Consider the following 18,367-nt stretch of genomic DNA (forward strand, 5'->3'; position numbering starts at 1 on the left):
CCTTTGGGACCCTGGGAAATGGTTTCTGGGTCAGCAACAGGGCTTTTATATAGGAATTTGTGTGAGTCAGGGACTCTGTAGTATCTGTCTGATTTGGCTGGTACAGGAGGTAGTGAATCTGGGTTAAGGCTAGATTCTAAATAAACATCATCCACAATGTCTAACATGGGCGGAATAGCAAGTGGTCTGTGCTGGGGTAGTAAAAGGAACTCTCGGAGCCTTTTCTTAGAATCAGAGTAATCCTGGCCTTCCCAGTGGAAATGTTCCCTCATGATATGTAAAGTTTCCCCAAAAGAGTAGTCTTCTGGGGGGGATGCTGAAGGAATAGACTCTTCAGCATCAGAGTCTTCATAAGGGGGAAAAGAGTATTCCTGTTCCTCAGAAGAATCTGAGGAAATTGAAACTTGGTCAGCGGAAGCGTAGTCCTCCTCCTGTCTAGGCCTTTTTTCAGGAGGGGGATGGGAACCCCTGATTAGGGTAATTAAGTCTTCAGCCATCTTAAGCATCTGTTTCTTAGGCATGGAGCCTTGTACTGGAGACTGCTGTACAGTCTTCTTTGCTTTTAAAGGAGTTTTCAGCTTTGCATAGGATTTAACAGTGAGTGTAGTCGGTCTGAAGACACCTTCTGCAACTGAAGGCGTTTCAACTGCACCGGAATCTCCTTCAGCCATGGAGTCGGAAGGGCCTAAAGATAAAGGCTGTGGAGGCCTAGCAATCTCCGCTTGGGAATCGGATGCCGCCTGGGGTTCTAAATCAGCGGTCGTCAGGGGCTGCGTAGGCGCCTCACTGAAAACTGGAGAACCGGCGACTGGCCCAGCAGAGACCTCGGAGTCTGGTTTGGGTCTCGGCTGCCTGTCCTTATCTTTGCGTTTTTTGTGCATTCCGGTCGTCGGTTGGTCCGATGGCATGGTATAATTAATTTTCCTACCAAAATAATGTCGGGCGAAATCAAACCGACGTTTAATAGTTCGTTTGTTAAACCTAGCACAAAACCGACAACCTGTGACGTCGTGGTCTGGGCCTAGCAAGGAATACAATAAGAATGAAAGTCCTTATGAGGTATTTGCTTCCCACAAGTAATGCAATTGTTAACTTTTTCTGACATCGGACTGAGGCAAGAAAAGGTTCCCCAGCGAGGTACTTAGCTTTATTTAAGACTTCGGTCTGAAATTCGATTTGAAGATCTCAGGAGTCGGCCGACCGGCACTTGCGAACTGCTTCTGCTTTGGGCACCGCGCGGCAAGAAAGACTGAAGAAAATACCGACGGATGCCTCATATACCCCTGGTGCACTGCCATCAGGGAAGAAGCGACAGCAACCGACGCCGGACCAAGACTTTGGAACTCTGGTCGACTGCGGGACCGGGCAGGATAACCCAAGTGTGATGACTGCAGCAGTGTAACACGATGAACATCAAACTATAAACAGGAAAAAACTTTTATAAAAACTTGTAAATGTATAATATAAATCACTTAGCTGTGCGGCACACGAGATCTGAGGTAACTGAGTAAAGGGCATTGTAGGTAGCAGCTTAGCTCGAGAGTTTTTGGTGCATGCAAGCTTGGTATAAGGCGACTCGGTTCCGAGGGCTCGGAACCGAACCCATCAGTGATAAATAGGAAGAAGATTAACAACTTCAGATGATACGTTATCAGAAATTTTTGATATCTCAAAAGTTACCACCTGTAAGGGGCTCCTTAAAGTGAAATAATTATCAGTCACTCAAATTTTAGTAAAGAAAATACCTCAAATTAGGTCCTTCGGGCATTTTACTTAATAAAACCACCACAGCATATGGAGACTTACCAATGACAGTACATTTCACTACCTGGTCCATAGTGAGCTCTCTGAGCATTTTGATTGCTTCAGTACACCATCCAGTATTACTGTCAGATGGTCTAATGAATGCAAGTTGACAAGGTACTGCCTAATTTAAAAAAATGGAAAAAAAAGGAGTTTTAATTTGTGAAAAACAGCTTAAATGACAACATACAAATTACATTTATTATTTAAACACATTTAGTGCAAAAATTGATTAAAACTAGCAATCTAAAATTTAAACAAGCAATGTGGGTAGATAAAATTTTGCCTAAAGTTTAAGCCATTGCAATCAACAGCCATTTATAATAAAAGTATGCAAAAATGAACAAATCTCTCAACATTATTTTGTATAAAGAACTATAATCAATTCTAGGAAAGCAAAAAGAAGTTATGTTCTTACCATAACCTTCCATCTGTGTTGTTGATCTTCATTCATTACTGATGGGGTGTTGGTTCCATCTTCGTAACAGAGTCGGCCGTTAAAACAAGCTTGCACCAGCCAAAAGAACTCTCGAGCTAAGTCTAACCCATATTGCCCCTCTCTATATTACCTCATATCGAGTTTGTTCGTAAGGAAAAAAAAGAAAGAAAGAAGGAGGAGGTTTTATCTGAACTACTTCCCTAACATAGGCTAGGACCCTATCCGAACCTCCAGGAGTCTTTCGGAGGGGGGTGGTGGGTGGGTTGTAATGAATGAAGATCAACACCATAGATGGAACATTATAGAAAGAACATAACTTCTTTATCTGATGTTGTTAATCTTCATTCATTCCTTACTGATGGGACAAAGTCCCTAGCTGCTTTTTTTTCCTGGGAGGCCCTATGGAAGAATATTCCTGAGTACCACTGAACCAAAGGAAGCTCTCCCCCCGGAGACCATATCCAATTTGTAATGAGTGACGAAAGTATGAGGGGTAGACCATTTCGCTGCTGCACAAATGTCATCCATAGAAGCTCTTGCATGGAAATCAAAAGACATTGCAACTGATTCTTGTGGAATGTGCTTTGACTTTAGATAGTAATGAGGCTTTGTTCGGTCGGTAAATGAAGCAAGAAGCGTCTCTCAAACATTTAGGCAATGCAACTTTGGAAACAGGTCTCCCCAGTCTTGGTCCTGAGAATGATGCAAATAACTGGTCAGATTTTTGTAATGACTTAGTTCTGTCTAGATAAAAACGCAATTGCCTATGCACGTCAAGCAAATGTAGTGCATATTCTCTTTTGTTAGAAAAATACGGAAAGAAAACTGGTAGATTTATGGTCTGATTAATAGTAAAGTCTGAAATAACTTTGGGTAAATAGGAGGGATTAGTCCGGAGTGATACTCTTGTCCTTATGGAACACTATGCAAGGATGTTTTGTGCACAAAGCTTGCAACTCTGAAATTTGTCGTGCTGAGGTAATGGCCATCAAGAGCAAAGTCTTCCAGGATAAAAATTTCAGATCGCAGCTGGCAGCAGATTCAAAGGGAGGAGGACTCAAGGATTGTAGAACTAAAGTTCAATTCCAGGGCTCAGTCGGTGGTTTGAAGGGGGGCCTAATGAGTGCAACTCCTTTCAAAATTTTTTTACAGAGATTGTGTCTAATCAAGGAAGAGTCCTCAAAAACCATTATGAAAACTGGAGATTGGTGCCAAATGTACCTGAATAGGTGAAACTGCAGCTCCTAAATGGAGAAGGTTAGATAAGTAATGTAGCACTGTAGAAAGCGAGACCAAAAAAGGATCAACTCCATTTTTACGAGACCAAAAAATGAATCTTTTCCATTTACTTAGAAACAGTTTCCTGGTGGATGGTTTATGGGAAGCCAGAAGAATATGGCGTACAGGGAAGGACAGGTTGTTTTGCTTGGCAATTACTGGAAGTGGAGGAGCCAAGCTGTCAGCCTGAGGCTCGATACGTTCAGATGAATCAATCCCTGTGGGTATGACAGCGGTTCCGGAGCTGGATCCAGAATCACTGGTTGAGGTACTAGGCGAGGCCGAAGAAAGGGAACCCAAATTTGTCAAGGCCAGTAGGGTGCAATGAGGATTACTTCACTTTTCAACCGGAGCACTTTCTTCAAACATTGTGGGATCAGAGAAAGGGGAAGGTATGCAAAAAAAGTCCCATGTGCCAATCGTGCACCACGGCGACCCTCGGGGACTCCACCTGTGGGGGAATTAGGGCAAAATAGCTGCTGCATTTGTGATTTGCAAGGGATGGAAACAGATCGCAGCAAGGCTGGCTTCCAGCAACTGAAGATCACTGCCACTACGACAGGATTGAGGAACCACTCGTGAGGCCGCAGAATGCATCTGCTAAATTTGTCTGCAATTATGTTGGAACCCTCGGGAATGTGTGTTGGTAACAAAGTGGGTGGAAGTCATCGCACACTGCCAAATTCTCATGGCCTCTTGACAACGGGTAGAACTTGGTTCCCCCTTTGTTTGTTGATGTATCAGACTGCTGACATGTTGTTGGACTGGATGGCAATCATTCTTGAAGGGAGAACAGGTTGAAATGCTTGCAAAGCTAGAAGCACTGCCCTCAGTTCTAGAACACTGATATGTAACTTGGCCTCCAAGGGTGACCAAGTGCATTGGAATGCCCCCCCCCCCCACCCAATCAGGGAGGCGTCCATGGTCACTATGGCTCTAGGCTGAGAGGGGGGGAGAAAGGGAGACTCCAGAGGTGCTTTTCTGGCTTCATCCACCAAATTAAATCTTGTTTGCACCAATTTGTTATCCTGATTTGAAAGGACATAGGATGAGTCAAAGGGGTCCACTGCATTAGTAAAAGCCACTGTAAGAGTCTCATGTGTAGTCTTGCCAGTAGAACTATTGTTATCGAAGCTGCCAATGACCCTAGTAGTTGGAAGATTGCCCTAGTCGGAGCTTTGTCCTGACAGAGTATCACCAAGTTGAGATACGAGTCTTTCCAACCTGTGAAGTGGGAGGAAGACTAGGCAAGATTGACTATCGAAATTTGCTCCTATAAACTCTATTCTTTGAAAAGGAGTCAAGTTGCACTTGTCCTTGTTTACTGTTATCCTTAAGTGTTCCAGTAGTTGTAGAGTGTAGTGAGTGTCTGAAACCAGTAGAAGCTTGGTTGGGGTGGTAAGGAGCCAATCCTCTACGTATGGAAACACCCGGAATCCTTGCAGTCTCAAGTGAGCTATTACCTCTGCCATGCAGTTGGTGAACACTCTGGGGACCATAGAGAGACCTAAGGACAGCACTCAGAATTGGTAGTGATTGGCTCCCAGCCAGAAGCAGAGGAATCTTCTGGAGTATTTGTCCATTTTTATGTGGTAATATGCATCCTGAAGATCTATTGAGCACACCCAATCGTCTTTCTTCAGAAAAGGAAGTTTAGACTAAACCCTGACCATCCGGAATTTCGTTTGTTTGACAAATTTGTTTAGGATGCTGAGGTCCAGAAATGGCCTCCAGTCCCCTGTCTTTTTTGGCACTAAAAAGAACCTAGAGTAGAATCTGGATCCTATCTGGCCTGGTGGGATGATTTGGATGACCCCTTTTTGAAACAGCTTTCGGATTTCTTATGCTGCTACTTCCTTTTGACTGGGTGGAACACCAGGAATATGCATCAACTGACTTGAGTAAAGGTCGAAAGGGATGTGGTAACCTCCCGGCAATTATTGTCTGCACCCAAAGATCTGCAGGCGTTTGCCAGGCAAGGTGGTGCAGAGAAAGTCGTCCCCTGACTGCTTCCAGAGGTAAGCAATCAGGCCGCACTTCAGGTGCGCTGACAGGGTTGTCTGTCTCACACCTGGCTAAAGTGCCTTTTAATTTAGGGCCAAAAAGAGAAGAGGCCTCTATGGGGGCATTCAGGAAGGAAGACTTAAAGGGATCCGCAAAATCACATAGGTGCATCTTGTGACAACGCCTGCACCACCTGCTCTAGCTGCCCCCTCGATAGAATGAGAAATTAACCGCATAGAGGAGCTAGAAATAGATTCCAGGGTGGCAAGCTGTGAGGCAACTTTGTCATGTACCCAGCAGCGACCATTCCTGCAAGATTTTCTGAGGGTTCTGAGATTTGATCTCTCTGAAGCCGGGTGACGTGTGCCAGATAGTTCAGGGACCAAATGGCAAAGGTCACGGAAGAGAAATAGAAGTTATGTCCTTACCATAACGTTCCATGTGGAGTGTTCATCTCGCCTTTGTTCTTACACATGGGTTCGGAGCCGATCCTCGGCTCCGTGTCGGCCGGTTGCAAGCTCTGCATCGAGAAGAAGCTCGAGACAATCTAACACCCACAATCCCCCTCTGCCTTTACCTCAGATCTAGTTTGCAAGCAAACCAGTCTCTAGAGAGAGCACACTCATGCTTACATCACATATGCACAGAACTAAGAGTCTATATATATATATATATATAGACACATACACATATATATACATGCCAACTATGTACACAACAACTGCAAAGCAGAAGCAGAATGCCCCAGGCCAGGCACCAAAACTGAACGTTCTTCCTAAGGGCGGGAGGGTGGGAATGTAAGAACAAAGGCGAGATGAACACTCCACATGGAACGTTATGGTAAGGACATAACTTCTATATGTGATAGTGTTCAATCTCGCCGTTTGTTCTTACACATGGGTAGCGTCCCTAGCTCCTTGTTCCTGAGGAACTCACGGAAGGACGTTCTTGAGCACAGTGGAACCAAAGGTTGCCCTGTCCCTAGAAACCTTGTCTACCTTATAATGAGAAATGAATGTATGTGGCTTAGACCAAGTAGCAGCCGCACAAATAGCGTCTAGTGGTAGGCGGGCTGCATGAGCCAGGGATGTAGAGACTGACCTTGTGGAATGTCCTTTGGGTTTGTGCAAAAGAGTTTGATTTGAAGAATCATAGACATAGATTATACAATCCGTTAACCACTTAGAAAGAGTTCTTTTGGTAACCGCTAATCCTTTCCTGTTATCAGCAAAGGCCACAAAAAGTTGATCAGTTTTCCTGTGATCTTTTGTTCTATCCAAGTAAAATCTTAGCTGTCTGTGAACATCTAATTTGTGCAACATATACTCCATTTTGTTGGAGTGATTCTTGAAGAAGGTGGGTAATTCAATGGACTGATTAATATTGTTAATAGAACAAACTTTAGGGAGGAAGGATGAATTAGTTCGAAGAGAAACTCTGTCAGAGTGGAAGATCAGATAAGGGTGCTTGATGGAGAGAGCTTGAAGTTCAGATACTCGCCTAGCGGATGTAATGGCTACCAAAAAGAGAGTCTTCCAAGACAAAAATTTTAATGGGCAAGAGGAGGCTGGTTCAAAGGGGGGCAACATTAATTTAGATAACAAGTTTAGACTCCAAGGTGACGTAGGAGATCTAATTGGTGGTCTAATATGAAAAACTCCTTTTAAAAAGGCTTTGCAAAGTCTGTGGGCCATAACAGGAGCCCCACATTCTTCCACATGGAAATTAGAGATGGCAGCCAATTGAACTCTTAGTGTGGCTGGAGAAGCACCCTGATGGAACAAGTCTGTTAAAAACTCTAATATTTTATTCAAAGGAGCTATAAAAGGATCCACTTGCTGTGTATTCGCCCAGAATACAAATCGCTTCCATTTACTAGAATATGTTTTAGTAGTGGAAGCTTTATGAGAAGCCACCAATATATTCTGAATTGCCGGCGAAAGAAGATCAGACCTGGCTAAGTTGGGAATTGGAGCAGCCAAGCTGCTAGATGGAGGGACAAGAGCGGGATGGGGAGCCCCTGACGAGTGAGTCAATAGATCTGGCTCTGGGTCCAGGATCCAGGGTCCCCGAATGCAGTGTGTCTTCAGGAAGGGAAACCAAATTTGACGAGGCCAGAATGGGGCAATGAGGATTATTGTCCTGTGTAGGTTTCTGGCTTTCTGGAGAAACTTTGATATCAGGGGAAATGGAGGAAATGCGCAGGAGTCCCGGGGCCAATCGTGAATCAGTGCGTCCCTGGGGACTTCCCCTGGAGGAGGTAATAGGGCAAAGTAGCTCCTGCATTTGGCGTTCATTGGAGACGCAAACAGATCGCAGGAAGGCTGGCCCCACGTGCGAAAAATCTTTTTCGCCACTGACTGTTTTAGGGACCACTCGTGTGGTAACAGAATTGCTCTGCTCAGCCTGTCGGCTATGACGTTGGATGACCCCTGGATGTGCGTTGCTATTAGAAAGCGACCCGTGGACTCCGCCCATTGCCAGATTCTCATGGCCTCTCTGCATAGCTGATGGGACTTGGTTCCCCCTTGCTTGTTTATGTACCAGACTACCGACATGTTGTCCGTCTGAACTGCAATAGTTCCCAGAGGAAGAAGGGGAGCAAAGTGTTGCAACGCTAGAAACACTGCCCTCAACTCTAGAACATTGATGTGCAGATTGTACTCCAAATTGGTCCATTCGCCTTGGACTGTCTGTCCCTGAAAGATGCCCCCCCACCCTATCAGGGAAGCGTCCGTGGTCACCGTAACTGTAGGCGTGGGTAGCACAAATGGTCTCCCCTTGGAAAGGTTGCACGTGAAGCCACCAGTTTAGGTGTGTTTTGCATGTGTTCGTTATAAGAATCTCGTGTGTTAGAGGTAGTTGTTGGAACGACCATTGTGCAAACAGTAGCCATTGTAGGACTCTCATGTGCAGCCTTCCCAAGGGTATTGCAATAAGAGAAGCTGACATTAGTCCCAAAACCTTCAGTACCAGTTTTGCTGGGGATTTCCTGGACAAGAGAAGAAGACGTATGTGAGTCTGAAGTGAAAGTATCCTTTCTGGAGGGAGTCTTAGAATTAACTGATGTGTGTTTAATTCCGCTCCTATGAACGAGATACTCTGTGATGGCTGAAGTAAGGATTTTCCGAAGTTTACGGAAATTCCTAGGTGAACACACAGTTGAAGAGTATAGTCTCTGGCCTGTACTAGCTGACGCTGGGTGGTGGCAGAAAGGAGCCAGTCGTCCAGATACGGAAACATCTGGAATCCTTGGCGTCTCAAGTGAGACGCTACCACTGCCATGCATTTGGTGAAGACCCTGGGGGCTGAGGTCAGACCAAAGGGCAGGGCTCGAAATTGAAAGTGACTGGCCCCCAGCCGGAAGCGCAAATGATCTCTGGATGCCCTGGCCATTTTGATGTGGTAGTATGCATCCTTCAGATCTATTGAGCACATCCAGTCGTCCTTCTGTAAGAATGGAAGGATCGATTGAAGCGTGACCATTCGGAACTTTTCTTTCTTGACGAAGGTGTTGAGGTCGCTTAGGTCCAGAATGGGCCTCCAGTCCCCTGTTTTCTTTGGAACTAAGAAGAACCTTGAGTAAGTCCCGAATCCTTGCTGGTCCGCTGGGACTGGTTGGATGACTCTTTTTTCTAGCAGCTTTGAAATTTCTATAGCTGCTGGCTCTCGCAGATGGGGCGGTTCATCTGGGAGTCTTTTCTTTGGAATGGGATGGGATAGAAAGGGTATGTTGTAACCTCTGGTAACCACGCTTTTTACCCACTTGTCTGTAGTTATGTTTTGCCAGGCCTGAGGGTATAAAGCTAAGCGACCCCGGACCGCCTCCAGAGCAGGACAGTCGGGCCTCCTCTCAGGAGTGCTGGAAAGGTTTACCAGGAGTGTATCCCTGTCACCTTGATGTTGCGGACCCCTCTGCCACCAGGGCGGCGTCTTCCACCTCTGCCCCCTCCTCTGCCTCTAGAAGGGGCATCACCCTGTGTGCCTGGGAAAGATCCTTGGGGTTTTCGAAACCACATTTTTCCACCACGTTGCCCTTTGGGGTACGGTCTGGTTGGGGTGGAAAAACAGACTCCGACAGCAGACAGAGTCTTTCCCTCCTGTTCACACCGGGTAAGGGTCTCCTTTACTTTGGGGCCAAAGAGAGTGGCACCGTCAAATGGGGCGTTAGTAAAGGAAGACTTGAAGGCTTCCGCAAATGAACATAAGCGCATCCAGGATTGTCTGCGAAGAGCAATCGCTGAAGCTGCTGCCCTACTCGAACCTTCGGCTGCGTAAGAAATCAGCCTCATGGACGAGTTCACAATGGATGTAAGGGTATTAAGTTGCGCTGTCACTTTCTTTGAGACAGCAGCATCTGTAGTACCCTGGAGGGTATCTCCCAACTCTTTGACTAGATCCCTCTGTAGTCGTGTAAAATGGGTCAAATAGTTCAGGGATCGCATGGAAAAAGCCGCTGAACTAAAAATGCGCTTCCCGTACCTGTCCATAGTTCTAGAATCTTTATTAGGGGGATGGACAGATGAGGAAGATTCCGACATCTCCTTTTTCGTGGCCGCTGCCACCACCATAGCGTCCACTGGAACTCCTTTTGTTAAGTAGGTCTTGTCCTGAGGTGCAGTTATATACTTATTGGGTTTCCTTGGGACTGGTTCCACTGTGTCAGGAGCCTCCACCCTTGAGCAATAAGTTCCATTAATTCGAAGGGCAGAGTGACCCAGGAGGAAGAAGGGCGAGCACCGAATGCCTTCAGCAAAACTGACTCATCCTCAGAAGGGGGAAGGGAGTGCCAGTCACCTCTCTGTTTCAGGATCTCCAATATGTCCGAAAAGAGACATCTTCTGAAGGTGACTTAGGGGACCCTTCTGACTCATCTAAGTCAGTATCGGATGTCAAGGATTCTTGTGGAGAATCCAAGTGTCTCCTCTTACACAATCTTTTCCTAGGGACTTCTTCGTGGGGAGCATCCGAAGAAGCCTCCGAGGAAGAGGGGGCACCCTCCAGGGGTGGCTGAGACACTGGTGCTCGACGCTTGGATGTGGCCGTGGGTGCAGAGGAGGATAACGGCCCTTTATGGGGAGGAGAGGTTGCTTCCACTGATGTGGTTGTCTGGGTAGACAACACCTTCCTCATTAGGTCGAACGCCCCGGGTCCCGAATCGAAGAATCTCCCGGTTCCGAAGAAATGGGAAGAATCCCCGAAACAGGCACCGAAGGCATCAACCCCGAGGACGGAGCCGAATCGATCCGTGCCGAGGCCCCGAGGGGAAGAGTCGGAACCGAAACATCGGTTCGACTCTCGGCCCCGGAACCAAGGACAGATCGTCGGCTCCGAGACTCCGGTACCGGGTCCGACGGAGTCGAGGTGAGAGGAACAGACCGAGAAAAGGACGGTTCTGGACCCGAGGGCTCCACAATCAGAAGATCAACCTCTTCCGGCTCCAAAGACTGGACAGGTCTCGGAGGAGGAATGGATGGAGACAATGGGAGGCCTTCAAGTTTCGACACCAACTGGGTGGAAACTGAAATAAGTGTGGACAGGGCCGAATGCTCCAATAACTTCTGCACCACACGATCCACATCGACATCGGAGAGTTTGGACGAAGAACAGGTCGAAGGAACCGAAGACGGAGCCGACCTCAATAAAGTCGATGGAGGAGCTCCATCACGGTTCCAAGACTCGAGGCTCAGGAACCGACACCAGTTGAACACTCGGCCCCGAAGTCTGTGGAACCGGTGATCTAACTTTACTCGAAGAGCTCGGAGCCGATGACTTGGGCTCCGACGTCTTCGATTCCTTCGAGGATTTCGATGCCTGGTCTGAAGCATCCAGAGCCTCCTGAAAGGAAGGTTTTAATAATCCTCTGTCCATGAGTTTCCTGCGCCTATCTGTCATGACCCTCCCACTAAAAGAGTGACAGATTGAACAGTCCTCTTGTAAGTGGAGAGGGCCAAGGCAGTAGACACAGGAACTATGGTTGTCAGTCACTGACATTTTTTTTCACTTTATCAGACATTTTACAAGTAAGATAAGAGTCAAGTCCAGTATAAGAGTCAAATCCGGTGAAAAAAAGTCAAATCCAATTTAAATGTCAAGTCCGGTTGTCAAATTTAAGTAGGGTTGGTAGGCCCCGAAAAACTCTAACCAATTAATAAACTTAACGGTACCGAGAAATCAACCTACTCATACACACATACAGTCAGTATATCAAAAATTACTATTAGAACAAATTTTCCAATAAAATATAACAAATTAAGCTATATCTTATCTCAAGATGCTCGAGCTAGCTCCCAGCGATGCGAACGCAGCAGCGGCAAACTAGATCTGAGGTAAAGGCAGAGGGGGATTGTGGGTATTAGATTGTCTCGAGCTTCTTCTCGATGCAGAGCTTGCAACCGGCCGACACGGAGCCGAGGATCGGCTCCGAACCCATGTGTAAGAACAAACGGCGAGATTGAACACTATCACATCACTTGCTTTCCAAGTCTGTCTATAGCTCGAGACTCCCTGTTAGGGGGATGGACAGTAGAGCTCTCCTTGGACAGCTCTTTCTTAGTGGCTGCCACCACAACCACAGCATCTACTGGCAGGCACTTGGACCAGTGTGGACTGTCTTCTGGAGGAGAAATAATTGTATCTGGTCTCCAGGGGATAGTTTCAATGGCATCCAGATTCTTCCAGGCGCACTTCACTATGAGCTGTACCAGGTCATCTGCAGGCAGGGTCACCCAGGAAGTAAAGGGCTGGGCATGGAAAGCCTGCAAGAATACAGACTCCTCTGTGGAAGGGGTGGTGGACTTCCAGCCCCCCTACTGCTTTAGGATCTCCAGTACATCTACAAAGGAAACATCGTCAGGGGGCGACCGTGGGGACCCTTCCCCTTCATTGTAGTCTGCATCTTTGGTGAGGGATTTTTCAGGGGAATCCAAGTGCTTCCTCTTGCATGATCTCTTGCAAGGTACCTCCTCAGGGGGGGCATCTGAGGAGGACTCTGCAGAGTGGGTACCTTGTGGAAGGATGTCTAGAGGTTCCTGTGCCCGGTGTCCTTGAGTAGTGGGCTGTGTCAACTACACTCTGAGGAAAGGAAGATATGGGTCTCCGCCACCGAAGGTACCAGCTGAGAGACTGCTGAGGCAAGCACCCTCTCCATCACCTGGAAAGCAGGTCTGCCCAAAGAGGGATGGGAACCCGGAACCAAGAAAGACAACCTCAGGACTGGTGTCATACCCCACTCCGACGAACCCACTCCCAGAGAAGGAGCCACAGGATGACCTGGTTCCATCAAAGCAACCGGAATTGTTGCAGACTGCGCTGAGGAAACAACAAGCACCGCACTAGGGATCACGGTACAGACAGACCAGTATCGATCCCAAGGATGGTCCAGCTCCGAATGAGTCGAAGGCCAAAGGGTAGACTCCAAAGCCATGGTAAGGTCTACCAATGGAGCTGAAGAAGCTGAAACCGGGGTTGGAGTCGGTGTCTAAGGCTCCAATATCTTCAGGGAGGTCGAAGGAGGACAGTATGTAGGAGTCTGTGGAGAAAAATCCTCGGCTCCAGGTGGGAGGGAGGATTTGGAGGGTGTTGGAAAACCTCTGGCCGCCAGAAGCTGATCAACAATCCTCACTACGTCCAGTTCCAAAAGGCTCCTGGAGGGGTGGATATCCCCGACAGGGAGTCAGGACGCTCTAGTAAGGGGCTACATTGCTGACCAAGAAACGGATCCACCGAAGAGGAATATGGGGTCCGAGGGGTTACTTCACCTTTCGGCACAAAGGTCGAAAGCCTAGCATGAAGTACATGTAAGGGGGAAGTGACCGGTGTTGGGATGACTATTTTTGGTGCTGAAAGGAAAGTCAGTATTGCTGTCTAAAACAATGTTGAATTCTGAGGAACAGGTGCAGAGGGCAGTACCACAGTTGGCTGCTGAGGTGCTGGAACTGAACATGGCACCATGGAGGGGGTTTGAGGACCCGGTGCCGAGGATGTTGGTGCCAACTGAGAGATTTTTGCTTTCGGTTCCGACGATTTTGATTCATTTGTGTGAGAAGAGGAGAGTAAGGATTTGTTCCTCTTTTTATGCTCTTTCTTTGAAGGGGATGAACCCTCCGTCTCAGAGATTGCCTCTGCCAAATGAGATTTACGGACACCTTTTAACATGAGCTTACTTTTACATTCCGTCAGCATGCAGGAGCTAAAAGCTTTACAAATCTCACAAGGAGGTTTCACAGACAGGTGTGGCACCCTGAGACAGTAGACACTGGATGTACGGCTGTCCACATTAGGCATCTTCCTATCGCACTAATCACAGCGCTTAAACCCAGTTGTACCCTTTTTCTCAGACATAATGGCACAAAAAATGTATACAATTCAACCACAAAAAGATCAAACACAGAAGAGGAAGGTGTATATCAACAAATGTAATGGGAAATACCTTAGATGTAAGGGAGGGCCAGTACCAGCAACGGTACAAAGATTAGCAAACTTGGTAAAACGGAGAAAGAAAGAGAGGGACACACACAGATAAGCGAAAGTATGCGACTAACAATAGGCTAACAATGTATATAGAAATAATCAAAAAAAGTTTAACAAGAGACAATTTTTAAAAAAATTTAAAGCACTTAGCTGAGAGCTGGCTTGACACGTCTTGATTCGTATGCAGCAAACGAGATCTGGGGTAATATAGAGAGGGTCACTATGGGTAAGACTTACCTCATGAGTTTTTTTGGCTGGCCCGAGCTTGTTATAATGGCCGTCTCGGTTCCGTGGACTGACAGACACCCATCAGTAAGGAATGAATGGACGGCTCAGTTGTGCAGCTGTAGCATTGTCGCCTCACAGCAAGAGGTTCACCAGTTTGATTCTCGGCTGGGCTGCCTTCTGTGCTGAGTCTGCATGTCCTCCTGCATTCAAGTGGGTTTCCTCCAGGTGCTCTGGTTTCCTCCCACAATTCAAAGACATGCATCTGGAGCATTTCTCCCCGGACCTCTGCTGAAAATTGGCTTTGTACCAAGTCGGACTTTCCCGGTAAACAAATGTTAAATGTTAAATAAATAAAAAAATAAAATGAATTAAGATTAACATCAGATCACATGATTTACAAATAGAAAACTATCTTACTCAATGCAACTCATACAAATGTTTTATTCTAAAAATCTGAAGGGAATACTGTTGAGTACTACACAAGTGTAAACTTCCATTTACTAATATCACTATAAGATCTAAATACTAAACTTTCCAACAATCAGATGAAAAACAAGAGGCATTACAATTAAAACCTTATTCTGAAAAAGGGGTCATGAACAAAGATGAAAGTAGTTATGCAGAAAGCTTTCGCAAATGAAAGTTACGCAAAACGAATCATGACACATTTGCAAGATTATCCCTATTCGGCAACCAACAGGAATGATGCTTTCATGCATTAGAACAACTCAGGAAACAGTTTTCTAGGCATTAGAAAAGCTTCCTTCTTCTTACCATGTTACACTATCCAGTGCTTTTACTCTGAGTGCTCAGCACATAGAAAATGAGATAGAGAGACTTCTGAACAAACCACCGCGTTTGAGGTAAGATAAGCCCACATCCACAGTGCACAACGTGAATCCACGACTATGACCCAAAGGACCCAAGATCAATTAGTGGCTCAGAGACTGGAGGTGCCAGGTGGAGGGAGGATGGGATTGAGGAGCCAGAACTCTCACCCAAAGACAATCCACCCTACTGCAGTGCTGGCACCACTTGGAAAAAGACATGCACAGCATACATAGTATAGGCTTGGACAGTATAATTGCTGATGTTAAACTTCGTTCAGTTGGGCCTGCCTGCATGAGATGGGTACAGAAGCATCCACCCTTACAGGGGATGGTGTTGCAGACACTCCGCTATGAGCATGCAACAACCTTTGGAAGGGTTAAGGCATTGATAAGAAAAAAAAAACTCCTGGATGTCTGTTTGCATAAGAGCCATTGCAGTTGTCTCTTGTTCCAATGTGAATGACTGGTCCCAATGACTGCAAAAGAATGAAGACCGTCAGGCAGTCGGGATAAAAATAAATAAATAAATAATAACAAACGTAAAATGTGTTGGATGGAGGGAGAGTATACTACAGGAGGCAGACCAGGATTCTTATAGAGGTCTCCTTATGCTAAGTACACCAATCTTGCATCTGATATAATAATCTGTAACAAACAAAATAATCCACAGCTAAATCTACAAAATAGCCAACCTCATGGAAACCTACCATGGACAACTGTGGCTCCAAAGGAAAGACATGAGCAACTTGTGGTACCTTGAAAAGGTATCATGGGAATACCATTTTGAAGCTGTGAAAGTGCCAGTACAGCATTACAGAGCTCTTGGAACTACAAGCAAGGGCTTTCTATATGTAGCATTGCAAAATTAAATTAAAAAAGACTACCACATGGAAAGAGTCAGTGCAGAAGCTTTCTGACCCAATTTAGACTAATCCAAGAAAAACAGTTGACTTATCTTTGATAAAAAGATTAGGTCATAACAGCACCTTGACAAAGAAATAAGAGAGTCCAGAAAGTAGTAATTCACACAAATATTTAAGCACTGTTGGTACACAATCACTGGGTGGAACAGTGGTTATTGGCTAGGCAGCAACTAGAAAATCTTTTCCACTTGCCAATTTATGATTTCGTAGTAGTAAGTTTTCTCACCTCCTTTAATACTTGCTGCATGTAACCCATGAAAGAGGTTTTTTACAAGTAATCAGAATAAAATCATCCAGGCAGACAGATGAAGATATTTGAGACTTGGGGTGTACCAAAGTCCTCTTATGTGACTAGGACCAGTTTGTGAAGAAGCTTGCGATAACTGCCCTAGGCCAAACCTATAAGAAAGAAATTTTGTTTTTTCTGAGTCAAGATAGTGTTACCACAGTGATCTTTAAAGAGTCCTTCTGAATCTTAAGAATTATAAAGGGTATCAGTGGAAATGCATGAAGAAACATTTCTGACCACAGGAGAGAAACTAAATCTGTTTTCCATGCTTGTTTGAAGAAGTCCTGGAGCAGAATTTGTTCAATTGTTTGTTTTGAAAGGAGGCAATCACATCTTTTTGAGATGTTCCCCACAACTGACGACCCCTTTGCTCAATTTTCATTTGTTAAGTTCTGTCCTAGTCCTACTTGGCTTGCCTGCCATTACATTTTTCTCTGATGGTTGGAGGATTAAAGAGTGCTAAAGATCTACCTCATAAGCCATCAAGCCAGCCTACACAAAACGTACAACCTGGTGATCTTGACTGTTTATATCCCACATCACTGTAGAGTTGTCTGCAATCACCTGATGAGGTTCTGGGAACAGCAGATGAAGATATTTTAAACCATGAATCACAGCCAGCATCTCTGACATTTATGTGCTTTGGTCTGTCTGAAGAGTTCCATAGGCCTTGCACCTTTACCCCATAGAAAGTGTCCCCAGATAAAATCTGAGGCATCTGTAGTTACAGAGTGACTTGGAAGTAGAGCAGAAAATGGGAGACCTGGATTTGATTCTACCCCTGGTCTCCACCACTGCAGTACCTTTATGACAAAGCCCAAAACTGGAATCTGAAATTCCAGAGGATGCAAATGCTGGGTCTGTGTGCTGTTTTAGAAACCACTGAATCTTTCTCATGTGTAAATTAGCAAAAGGAGTCATGAGAATCACAGAAGGGATGATCCTCAAGATAACAAAGATACTTTTTGCTGAAGTCTGACACTGACTTGGAGAAGTTCAGGAAAGATTCCAGATAAAAATCTACCCACTCTTTTGTCTGCTCCGACACCCCAGAAAGACAAGCCTGTATGACAAGGTCAAAGACATTTGTCTGAAATCCCAGACTGGTCAGAAGAGAAAAAAACATTCTAATGATGTTTGTGATCTTGGAAAAGACTCTGCAAAGATGAGTCTGTCATCTAAATAAGATAAATGTATTCAGTCTGTAGTAAGCTATCACTGGAACCGAACACACTGTAAACACACTTGGAACGGTCGAGAACACAAACGGTAATGTAGAGAACGGATTATGTGATCTAGACACAGAAAAGCTGAGAAATTTTCTGAAGCCTGTGGCTATGACAAGATGATGATATGCATCTTTTAGATCTAATATTACTATAAAACTCTCTTGGAAGGTAACAGATTCATTACAGTCAACATTTTGAATTTTGGAATTCACATATAGATTTAGAAAGGAATGATCAAGAGCTGATCACCAAGAAAATATTTTCTTTGGCTTCAGAAGCACCCTGGAATAGAAATCTTGCCTTTTGATTTAATGGCATTAGGTCTCACCCCCCCCCCACGGGGAGATAACATTCTAGACTTGGTTCTCACCAACATGGGGGACCACTGCACCACCCCCATAGTAAGTTCTTCCCTCATGAGATCAGACCATCGGTTTGTCTCATTCAAAGTTTCTATCCTGTCCAACCCCCCCAGTGACCAGGCTAAAAAAAAAAAAAACTTCTTAAAAGCTGGCTACAACCTTCTAAGGGGGGGTATCAGTTGCTTCACACCACCACCCTCTAAGAGGATGCAGACAACTATGCTGAACACTAAGCCACTGCAGCAGTACACAAGCACCTGTACAACCGCAAGGATTACCCATACCCAAAATAACTAAAACCTGCTACTCAAGGAAATACAAAGCTATCTGGTGGACATCCTCTATCAACAGGCTTTACAACAAAAGGAAGAAACTGTTGTCCAAGGGTAAAAAGGCACAAATTCCCAATTGGAAAAACTCCCTCCTTAGCCTCGACAAGCAATTTAGATCACTAGTGAAAACCTCCACAGCCAATTATAAATCGAAACTAGCCTTCAAAACAAAGAGTAA

General features: G+C 45.5%; 1 protein-coding gene across 2 annotated transcripts in view; it reads right to left on the minus strand.

Annotated features, from left to right (window-relative positions):
- The window catches only part of RNF17 (ring finger protein 17), a 3,936,714-nt gene that overhangs the window by 2,379,491 nt on the left and 1,538,856 nt on the right, over window positions 1–18,367 (minus strand). For both annotated transcript variants that reach the window (XM_044073290.1, XM_044073289.1), the window contains one exon: window positions 1,807–1,927. In XM_044073290.1, the coding sequence (XP_043929225.1) occupies window positions 1,807–1,927 (121 nt within the window). The remainder of the gene's footprint in view (window positions 1–1,806; window positions 1,928–18,367) is intronic.

Source organism: Protopterus annectens, chromosome 5.part1, assembly GCF_019279795.1.
Source record: "Protopterus annectens isolate FY-2018-M chromosome 5.part1, PAN1.0, whole genome shotgun sequence".
NCBI classification, from domain to species: Eukaryota; Metazoa; Chordata; order Ceratodontiformes; family Protopteridae; genus Protopterus; species Protopterus annectens.